Source organism: Sciurus vulgaris (assembly GCF_902686455.1).
Source record: "Sciurus vulgaris genome assembly, chromosome: 6".
Classification (NCBI taxonomy): Eukaryota; Metazoa; Chordata; class Mammalia; order Rodentia; family Sciuridae; genus Sciurus; species Sciurus vulgaris.
Window position 1 is genome coordinate 110,380,832 of NC_136466.1, and position 10,555 is coordinate 110,391,386.

The 10,555-nt window shown below is 34.5% G+C and overlaps 1 protein-coding gene across 1 annotated transcript; it reads left to right on the forward strand.

Annotated features, from left to right (window-relative positions):
- Positions 1-970: 970 nt before the first annotated feature.
- On the forward strand, positions 971-1,456 carry LOC306664042 (high mobility group protein B1-like; the record flags this gene model as incomplete). Its single annotated transcript, XM_079144713.1, has 1 exon — positions 971-1,456. One exon carries the CDS (start codon positions 971-973, stop codon positions 1,454-1,456), a length of 486 nt encoding a protein of 161 aa, XP_079000839.1.
- Between the last annotated feature and the right edge of the window lie 9,099 nt (positions 1,457-10,555).

A 10,555-nucleotide genomic window follows, 5' to 3' on the forward strand; every position in this document is an offset into this window, starting at 1 on the left:
TGGTGTAACTTTTCAGTTACACCTTTCATTAAGGACCCTTTTTTTTTTTTTTTTTTTTCCCAGAAGATCGAGGAGGGGGAAGGGCAACAAAGTTTGTGAGCAATGGGAAAAGGCTTACATAGCTTAAAGTTATAAAGAGGCATTCTAGTTAAATGTGTCTCTGTATCATTGGCTAGATAATTGGAATATTCTAAGCAACACAAAATCTAATTGTGCTTCTGTTTTGTTGTTATGGTTTTGTTTTGGATTTCTGACACTGTGAATGCAGTGAATTTTTGATGGGGAAATAATTTAATCCATCCAGAAAATAAATGTACTAGTATTAGCACACATTCATCAATCACAAAGGGGACATATGGAATAAAATCCATAGGGGTGTTCAAAGGATCACTTAAAATGTGGTTCTAGTCCATTCCCAACATGCACAATATTTTATCTTAATTTAGTTATAGATAAGATGTGAATTGGCCTTGTCCTCTGCTACAATTAGAGAAATTTTCCAGTTAGTATTAAATATTGTGGCAAATTTGTCCTGCGATGGTGGGATGTTTTATAGAGAATTTGGGCATGTGTCAACTTGAGGTTTCATTTGGTGCTGCAAAATCTGTTTTGCAGGTCTTACCTCTATAGATCTCAAAACCAGATGATTCCAGTGTTTCTTTTAAACAATTGGGCACCCAGATTCTGTATATCCTCTGTGGAATTTTGTAAACTTCCCCATGGATTTATTATTATGTAATTATTGTTTACATGAGATCCTTGTACAAGGACATTAGCCCATCTTGATAATGTGTACTATTCAATTAAAATACTTCCAAGTCACAGAGCGGAGAGAGTGAGGAGGCTGCGTCTGGTTCCCGCTCTCACAGCCATTGCGGTGCATTGAGCTCCACAGAGACAGGTCCCGGGCAAGTGACAGCGGGACCGGCACTGGGCGACTCTGGGCCTCACTGAGGAAAAACAACTAAACATGGGCAAAGGAGATCCTAAGAAGCCGAGAGGCAAAAAGTCATCACGTGCACTCTTTGTGCAAACTCGCCGGGAGGAGCACAAGAAGCAGCATCCATATGGTTCAGTCGCCTTCTCAGAGTTTTCTAAGAAGTGCCCAGAGAGGTGGAAGACCACATCTGCTAAAGAGAAAGGAAAATTTGAAGATGTGGCAAAGGCGGACAAGGCCTGTTATGAAAGAGAAATGAAAACCTACATCCCTCCTAAAGGGGACACAAAAAAGAAGTTCAAGGATCCCAATGCACCCAAGAGGGCTCCATCAGCCTTCTTGTTCTGTTCTGAGTATCGCCCCAAAATCAAAGGAGAACGAACTGGTCTGTCCATTGGTGTCGTTGCAAAGAAACTGGGAGAGATGTGGAATCACACTGCTGCAGATGACAATCAGCCTTATGAAAAGAAAGCTGCTAAGCTGAAGGGGAAATACGAAAAGGATATTGCTGCCTACTGAGCTTTTTTTTCATCACAGTTTAAATAACTGAAATATTTTTAAATACATAGTCACGGTTTATATATTTATTCTTTTATCTTTGTAATTTGAAGTACCCTAAAGAAGACCACAGTTGTCTGTACAATTTAATCAGCTTGGTAAGGAATTGGATTTTATATGAAAGAATGGACTCATTACTGGTATTTTATTGTAGTAAAAAATCATATAACCTATAAATTACCTTCTTAACCATTTTAAAGTGTGCAGGTTAGTAGTATTAAGTATATTCAAAATGTTATAAAACATATCTCCATAACGTTTTCAACTTGCAAATCTGCAACTCTGTACTCATTAACAGTGATTTCTGGTTTTCCCCTCTCCCCAAACCATGGAACCCACCATTCGACTTTCTGTTTCTCTGAACTCATGTTTCTCATGTAAGTGGAATCATTCCGTATTGGTCTTTTAGTATCTGGATTATTTTATTTAGTGTAACATCCTCAAACATCATTCCTGAAGAAGCAAAAAGGAAGATCAGTAAAGGAAGGAGAAAAGGGGGAGGAAGGAGAGGAGAAAAAGAGGGGAATGGAGATTGAAATCAAATTCCTTGTCAAAATGAACACAATTACTATGCTAACTATAATGCTCTAATTTTTAAAAAAAAAAAAAATTCATTTGTGTCGTAGCATGTGACAGGATTTTCTTCCTTTTTTGAATAAAAGCCCTTTCATTCATTCATTGATGGACATTTGAGTTGCTTCCACCTCTCAGTTATTGTGCCTAGTGTTATTATGCACATAGGTGTGCAGATTTCTCTTTGGGACACTGATTTTGATTCTTTTGAATATATATCCTGAAGTGAGTTATTAAATGATACATATTTTTAATTTTTTGAAGAACCTCAAGACTGTTTTCTATACTTTTTGCACCATTTTACAATACCACTCAGTACACAAGGGTTCTAATTTTTTCACATTTTCTTCAATATCCATTTGGATTTTTAAAAATTAGTAACCATCTTAATGGATGTGAAGTTATATATCATTGTGATTTGCATTTCTTTGATATTGAGCATTTTTCATATGTTTGCTGTATGTTTATATTTATCTTTGGAGAAATGTCTGTTCAAGCCATTTGGCCATTTTTCAGTTGGATTATTTGATTTGCTGCTGTTGTGGGGTTATAGGAGTTTTTATATATCCTAGATATTAATACCTTATCAGAGATAGGACTTACACAATATTTTCTCCCATTCCCTACATTGTCTTTCACTCTGTTTTGTCTTTTGATATTCAAAAGTTTTTAAGTTTTATGTAGTTCCATTTGTCTATTTTTACTTTAATTGTCTGTGCTTTTGATGTCATGTCCAAAAAATTATCTCCAAGTCCAACATCTTGAAACTTTCCCCCTACCTTTTCTTCCAGGAGATTTATAGTTTTAGGTCTTAATTCATTTTTGAGTTAGTTTTTGTATATGGTGTAAGATAAGGATCTAACTTCATTCTTTTGTATATGGAGATTAAAGTTCCACAACACTATTCGTTGAAGAGATTGTCTTTTCCCGTTTTGTAGTCTTGATACTGTTGTTGAAGATCGTTTAACCATATGCAATGCGGGTTTCTGAACTGGCTCTCTATTCTATTCCACTGACCTATTTGCTGATCCTGTTTTAAAAATACAGACCCATCAACAAATATTGTCAGCATATAGGATTGGAACTACAAAGACTATTAAGTCAGCAGTTGATACCAAGTGTCCAAAATTCTGTTCTGGCCATGGAAATACAGAAACACAATCAGAAGATTTTTCTCCACTTAGTAAGTGAAATAGAGTTGGTGGAATAATAGTATTTCACTAATGGATGATATTGTAAGAAGAAAGTCTCAATATTTTATAATTAGCTAATAATTGACTAATTTCAAAATGCCAAGTATTTCTCATTAGCAATGAGTTACTACATGTAACAACATCAGATTTAAAGGTGATCACAGAGTTGGGTTTCATGGCACATGCCTGTAATCCCACTGACTCAGGAGGCTAAAACAAAAGGATCACAAGTTTGAGGCCAGCCTCAGCAACTTAGTGAGAACTTCAGCAACTTAGCAAGACTCTGTCTCAAAATAAAAAAAAATAACAAGGACTAGGGATATAGCTCAGTGGTAAAGAGGCCCTGGGTTCAATCCTCAGTACAAAACATAAAATAAAGGTGTTACAAGATCTGAAGATGTTTTAACTATTTTAGTTGAAGCCTATAATTTTTCTGAGGCAAGACATCTAAGCATCAGCTACTGAATTGAAAGATAGGCTTTAAATTGGTGATATACCTTCAGTGTGTGCCATATTATGAGTTAAGTCTCCGAGAGTATGACTTAACTTCTTTATGTTTGTACCAAAAAAGCAAAAAATAATCTAGGAAGACTTTTAAGGGCTTTGTTCTAATCATCTGCCTGTGTCCGTAGACTCTTCTGCCCATCAGGAAGGATTCTGGGATCACAGTTATTTTAGTTATTTCTTGAATTATACATAGTATAGGAATGTCCCTAACCATATCATCTATACTTTCATTGTGTATGAGAAAATTTCTGAGAATTTTAAAAGTAATCCTTTCACAGTATATTTTGTCTGCCATTTTGCAAAGTAAGCTCCCTACCTATTGGACTTACAGAAATTATGAAACAGAGAAGAAATGAATGTCCTTTTGATAATGATCCCAAAGCATCAATTATAAGCTAGGACTTGGGAAAGGACTTGGGCTTTTTAGATAGATAGTTTCATTATTTTAATTCTTTCAGTAAACCAAGAAAAACAAAAGCATATTTTTTTTTCAAGCCTTCCATGATTTACTGTATAGCTTCAAATTTTTTAGTATCTTCTTTTGCCATTTCCCTCAGGATAGAACTTTTCTCTTTTTTGTTCATATTAAAAGTGTTTGTTGTTCTTCAAATAACTTTAAATTTTTACTCTGTGGAATCTGAAACTCTATAAAAAACAGATTAATGGTAGATAAAGTTGCTTTTATAGCAACAGGAAAGCTTATTTAATCTCTAAGATTCTGGATATATCTAACCCCATATTGAATATTTTCTAAATTGGCAATTTTACATTTCAACTTATTTTTTATGATTCAATTACCTATTGTAGGATTGATCTCATCTACAATAAATGAGAATCTAGTTCTCAATTTTAACTATGAATTCACACTAACTTCTTGAATATTTCCTTTTGTTTACAATTTGAACCTTTTTTTCCCCTTAAAATAAAATTTTGAACCAATTTTCCCCTTAAAATAATGCCTTGTTAGTATAGTCATTTTTTAATTATTTTTATTGCTGTTTTAAGGCAATTTAAAATATTTTCTAAAACTGGATAATATAAACATTTTCTTTCAAGTCTTTCTGCTTAGTAAACATTTTCTCTATCTGGGAGGATAACAGTTGAACTGGTACAAATCTGTTATAGAAGAAATCAGGTACCAAGAAAGTATTGAATTCTATTACAATTTTCTATCTAAATTCTGAAAGTTTAGGAAAATCCTTAATTATGGCCCTTAAGTTAGACCAGAACTTTTATACCAAAATTTTTAATTAATCTTACATTCTAAAAGTTTTACAATGGAATTGTTCTTTCCCTAGCAGGTGGGGGAGAAAAAAACTTACAAAGACAATAGCTCATTTAGAAGTTCGAAAAATTGAATGAAGTATAAAGAGGATAGATTTCAAAAGTTTACAGTCTTTGAGATAGATTCTTGAAGTTAGAATTTTTTTAAAACTTTTGCATAACAATTAAAGAAAAGGACTACTGACTAACATATTGTCTCCTAATATTTTTGTATTTCTTAAGGATAAAAATTTAAAGATTTGAACTTGTCAAAACGTGACATTATTATTCCAAGTCAGTTTTTCTTTTTGCCATTTACCAAGAGAAGTCCAAAAGTTAGAATGATAGAGCATCTTAAAGGAAAGAGAAGCTCCTCCAGAAAGAGGATAAGATGTTAGCACGAACAAACCTGTAATCTAAGAAGGGGATCCTTAAACAAGTAGAGGTTATGAAGAAGGCATACAATCAGCAACGTGACAATTATTAATTTGAGCATGGACAAAACAAAATGAGCTTCTTTCACAAATTAACAAATAAAAAGGAGACTCCATGAAAGTTTTATGGTTGACCCCTAGACCAATCAATCATTTTCACACCAAAAGATCATAAGTGTAATGGACTTCCAGCCATTAGTCCTTAAAACTGACTTTCCTGGGTTGGAAACTTACTAAGTCTGTGCTTCTACATGTTCTATATGGAATACTCCCTCTACACTCCGTGGAAACAAGAAATTCAGGACAAAACAAAAATACATGAAACAAGACTCTGTTCATATAGACAAACAGCAGCAAAAGCAAGGCAATAAACAGGAGAAAAAAACAGGTTAATGGTTAAAAAGTTATCAAATGGCTTACCTTCAAAACAAAAGGTCTAGTTACCTTGAACTAATACCTAGATCTAATTATTTACTCTACGGGGCATCTTTAAACCAAATGGTCTAATTGTTTTCTACAAAGACCTAAACGAAGACCTATTTGGATACAAATACTAGAATAATAAAAACAAATTCAGCAAGAAGAACTCTGAAAATTGTTAGAGATCAGATTATTGTTGAGCCTAACTTACTTGAGAGCATATTTAAAGGGTAAATGGAATTTTGATACAAGATGCCCCATGAGTACACCTATTGGTGTAATGGTCCCCTGGAATGCTGCCAAACTGAGACTTCAAAACACTTCAATGGAACCTCCATAATTGTCCAAAAACAAAGAGATCATTATTCAATAGCTAAAATAAAAAGACAAAACTAACATTGCTTGTCACAACAAGAGGTGCAGGTCAGGCACAGTTCTTTCAAGCAGAACAAATGGCTGATCCTACATAGTGTAAGGGAAGCATGGAGTTCAGAACTGGTTGACTCTGAGAAATGTTAAGTAGGCTAACCTCATCTATACAAGTATGATTACTCAGGTGAGACTATTATTGATTGGGCAGCACTCACAAACATGCTTATTGGAGTGAGTCTGTTCCTGACTGGCTGACTTTCAGAAGTGAGAGATTGACACTGAGTGGTTGCCTTGTAAAATTGTGTTTACTGAAGCAAGTTGCTGTTTGGTTGAACAGGTTTAAAACCAGTTATGGTGGTTACTTATTACCATGGTTTCAGAATAGTCAGTCTTTTCCTATGTTTGTAAGATATTTTTTAATTTCAAGTTCAAAAAGAAGATAAAGGAAGAGTGGAGGGAGTATGCTAAAGATTGGAAGTTACTCATGGCAGAGCATGGAAAAGCTCTATCAAATACAGTACAATTCACCACTGTGAAACCAGTGCCAGACTGGTAAATTCTTCAGTGTTAGTGAGATTCCTTTGTGTAAAGCTATATTTTGTAAGATTAGGTCACTTGGCAAAGGAGGAAGGAGGATTCTTCTGGCAGAGCTGCAGCTGAACTTGGTACATATTTAGGTAATTTCAAGTAATATTTCCTACAGGCATTAATTTTTTTTTTTATTTTTACAGACTACATTTTGATTCATTGTACACAAATGGGGTACAACTTTTCATTTCTATGGTTCTACACCATGTAGATTCACACCATTCATGTAATCATACATATACATAGGGCAATACTGTCTGTTTCATTCTACTATCTTTCCTTCCCCAACCACCTCCCACCCCATTTTCCTCTATGCCATCCCAAGTTCCTTCATTCTTCTCTCCCTCCACAGCCACCCCCCTCATTATGTATCATCATCCACTTATCAGAGAAAACACGGCCTTTGGTTTTTTGGGCTTGGCCTATTTCACTTAGCATGCTATTTTCCAATTTCATCCATTTACCAGCAAATGCCATAATTTTATTCTTTTTTATGACTGAGTAATATTCCATTGTGTATATATACCACAGTTTCTTTATCCATTCAACAATTTAAGGGCATCTTCGTTGGTTCCACAATCTAGCTATTGTGAATTGAGCTGCTATGAATATTGATGTGGCTGCATCACTATAGTATGCTGATTTTAAGTCTTTTGGGTATAAACCGAGGAGTGGGATAGCTGGGTCAAATGGAGGGTTCATTTCAAGTTTTCTGAGGAATCTCCATACTGCTTTCCAGAGTGCCTGCACCAATTTGCAACTCCACCAGAAATGTATGAGAGCGCCTTTTCCCCCACATCCATGCCAACACTTATTATGGCTTATATTCTTGATAATAGTCATTCTAATTGGAGTTAGATGAAATCTTAGGATGGTTTTAATTTGCACTTCTCTCATTACTAGAGATGATGAGCACTTTTTCATATATTTGTTGATCACTTGTATGTCTTCTGTGAAGTGTCTGCCCAGTTCCTTAGCCCATTTATTGATTGGGTTCTTTGTATTTTTGGTGTAAAAATTTTAAGTTCTTTATAAACTTTGGACATTAGTGCTCTGTCTGAAGTGTGTGTGGAAAAAATTTTCTCCCACTCTATAGGCTCTCTTTTCACATTATTGATTGTTTCCTTAGCTGAGCAAAAGCTTTTTAGTTTGAATCTATCCCATTTATTGATTCTTGCTTTTATTTCTTGCACTAAGGGGGTCTCGTTAAGGAAGTCTGGTCCTAAGCCAACGTGATGAAGATTTGGGCCTACTTTTTATTCTATTTGGTGAAGGGTCTCAGGCCTAATTCCTGTATCCTTGACCCATTTTGAGTTTTGTACATGATGAGAGACAGGGGTTTAATTTCATTTTACTGCATATGGATTTCCAGTTTTGCCAGCACCATTTGTTGAAGAGGCTCTCTTTTCTCCATTGTAAGTTTTTGGCATCTTTGTCTAGTTTGAGATAACTGTACAGGGATTAATATTTATTGTACACACTATTCCTTTTTAGGAAATGTATTTGTGATACATATATAAATTTGTTGAAAGGATACTCTGTATTCTGTTTCTATATTCCCTTACTCTTTTCTCTTTTCTATTTGATGTCATGGCAGATTTATCTTAAAAGAACTCTTTGTTCAATACTGTAAGCCATGTCCAGTTTTAATTTGATATTCTCCTCTTCATTTCCAAGGCAATATAATATTATAAAGTTAGAGCTTCATAATAGAACTAAACATTAGAGAAAGTAACTCTAAATTTATTTTTGAGAAAGAAGAAGGAGGAAAAGATACTATCAGTATGATTAACAGCTTGATCTCTAGATTCAGACAGACCTGGATTTAAGTCCTGGCTCCTCCATGTACAAATTGCGTGTTTGGGGCAAATTGTTCAACTTCCTCAAGTTTCTGTGTTCTCAGATGTAAAATAATGATTTTAAATGGCTATATAGAAGACTAAAAGCAATAAATTATGTAGAGAGGTTAGGATAGTTCCTGACACATGTAATAAATGGGATGTATATTTTGTAATTTATAGAAAAAAAGTAGGAGGGGCTTGATGATAATATACTTAATGTATGTGTCTTTCCTTCCTTGTTTCAATTTGTTTCTGTTTAAATAAAATTATTTTTAATTTTTTGAAACTCTTTTCCTAACATTTATAATGCAAAAATCTACTTGATCTTCACAGCCCTCTATAAAGGAATGGACTGATAACTATGTTAATATATTTATGACATGAAACAGCTTTACCTGGATAAGATAACAAGGATGGAAATATGAGGTCAAAGAAATGTATGAGTTCATTAAATGTGGCCAAAGTATCCAGGAAAGATGGTAATTTATACTCTTTAAAAAACTTTCGCTCTAGCAACACCCAGTTCTTCTAATAGGATAATAATAAACGAAGTCACAGACCACGGCAATAAAACACCATGAAGTGTCCATTTGGGACAAGGTCTCTCGATGCTATGAATACCTCAGTATGTAGGGACACAGAGAGGACTGCAGAAGGATAAGTGACCCTTCTGTGAGTGTATGGCCCATCTCATTCACCCTGGGAAGACAAAAGTTCTGAATATCCTGGGTTGAATAATTATCTACTGAGTAAATAAACCATAACATATTTAACCATTATCCTACTGTGGAACACGTAGTTTTCCCTCATATTTTTCTTTTCACATTATATGTGACGGTGACACCAGCATTTTTGTACAGAGCATTTTTTTTTTCCTTCTACTGAAGCAGTGTAGTAAAATGATAATGAATCTAGACCTTGGAGCCACTCTATCTAGCTCCAAATTCCAGCTGTGTCATTGACCAACCATGTGGTTTTAAGCAATTTACTTAGTCTTTGTGTCCCTCAGTTTGCACATGTGTAAAATGGCATGGATGAAAATTTCTACTTCTTCTGCCATCTGCGAAGATTAAATCAGCTCACATGTGTAAAGCACTTCATAAAGTACCTGGTGTACAGTAGGCATTACAGCGGGTAACTATCAAACTATTAACATTGAAATTTTGACTTAGGATAAGTCCTCAGTTGAAAAGGGCTCTTACTTTTTAATGCTAAGTCATTTTTTTAAACTATTAAATTGTATCACTTTATCCTGACAGTAACAGTGCCTGAGTGTTCATCTTTCCACCATTTCATTCACAGTTTGATTTTCTTATACTTTTGGATGTATCAAGTATGAGACATTACCTTATTGTTGTTTTGATATGAAGTTTAATTGCTACTGAAAGTACTCCTTTAAAGTGGATGCATATTGTCTTATTTGAATGTCGTTAGTGTCCTTTTGTTCTCTAGGGGTTTGTGTTAAGCTTTTGTTTCAACTAAAGACTAACATATTCAAAATTTCATTACTTCATCAGCCAAATTTACTACAATAATTCCCTCCATCTCCTGTTCTTTTATTTTTTTACTTTGTTTTCATTATAGACATGCAAAATGTTTATATAGCCATGTGCATCCATCTTCTATTTTTTCCATTTCTCTATTTGTTCTCCTCTCTTTTCTTTTTATTTTCTTGTAGTTTGATTTGTTAATATTTAACTCCTGTAGTTTTCACTTGAAGGGCAAAGACTCTGTTAGTCATCCCTGTATCTACATGCCTTGCCCAGTTCCAACATGGAATGAGTGGCCAACAATATTTGTGGAATGAATGAATGTGTGAAGGAACAAGTGAATTGGCCCCAGTAGTTCACACACAACTCTGAGATTACA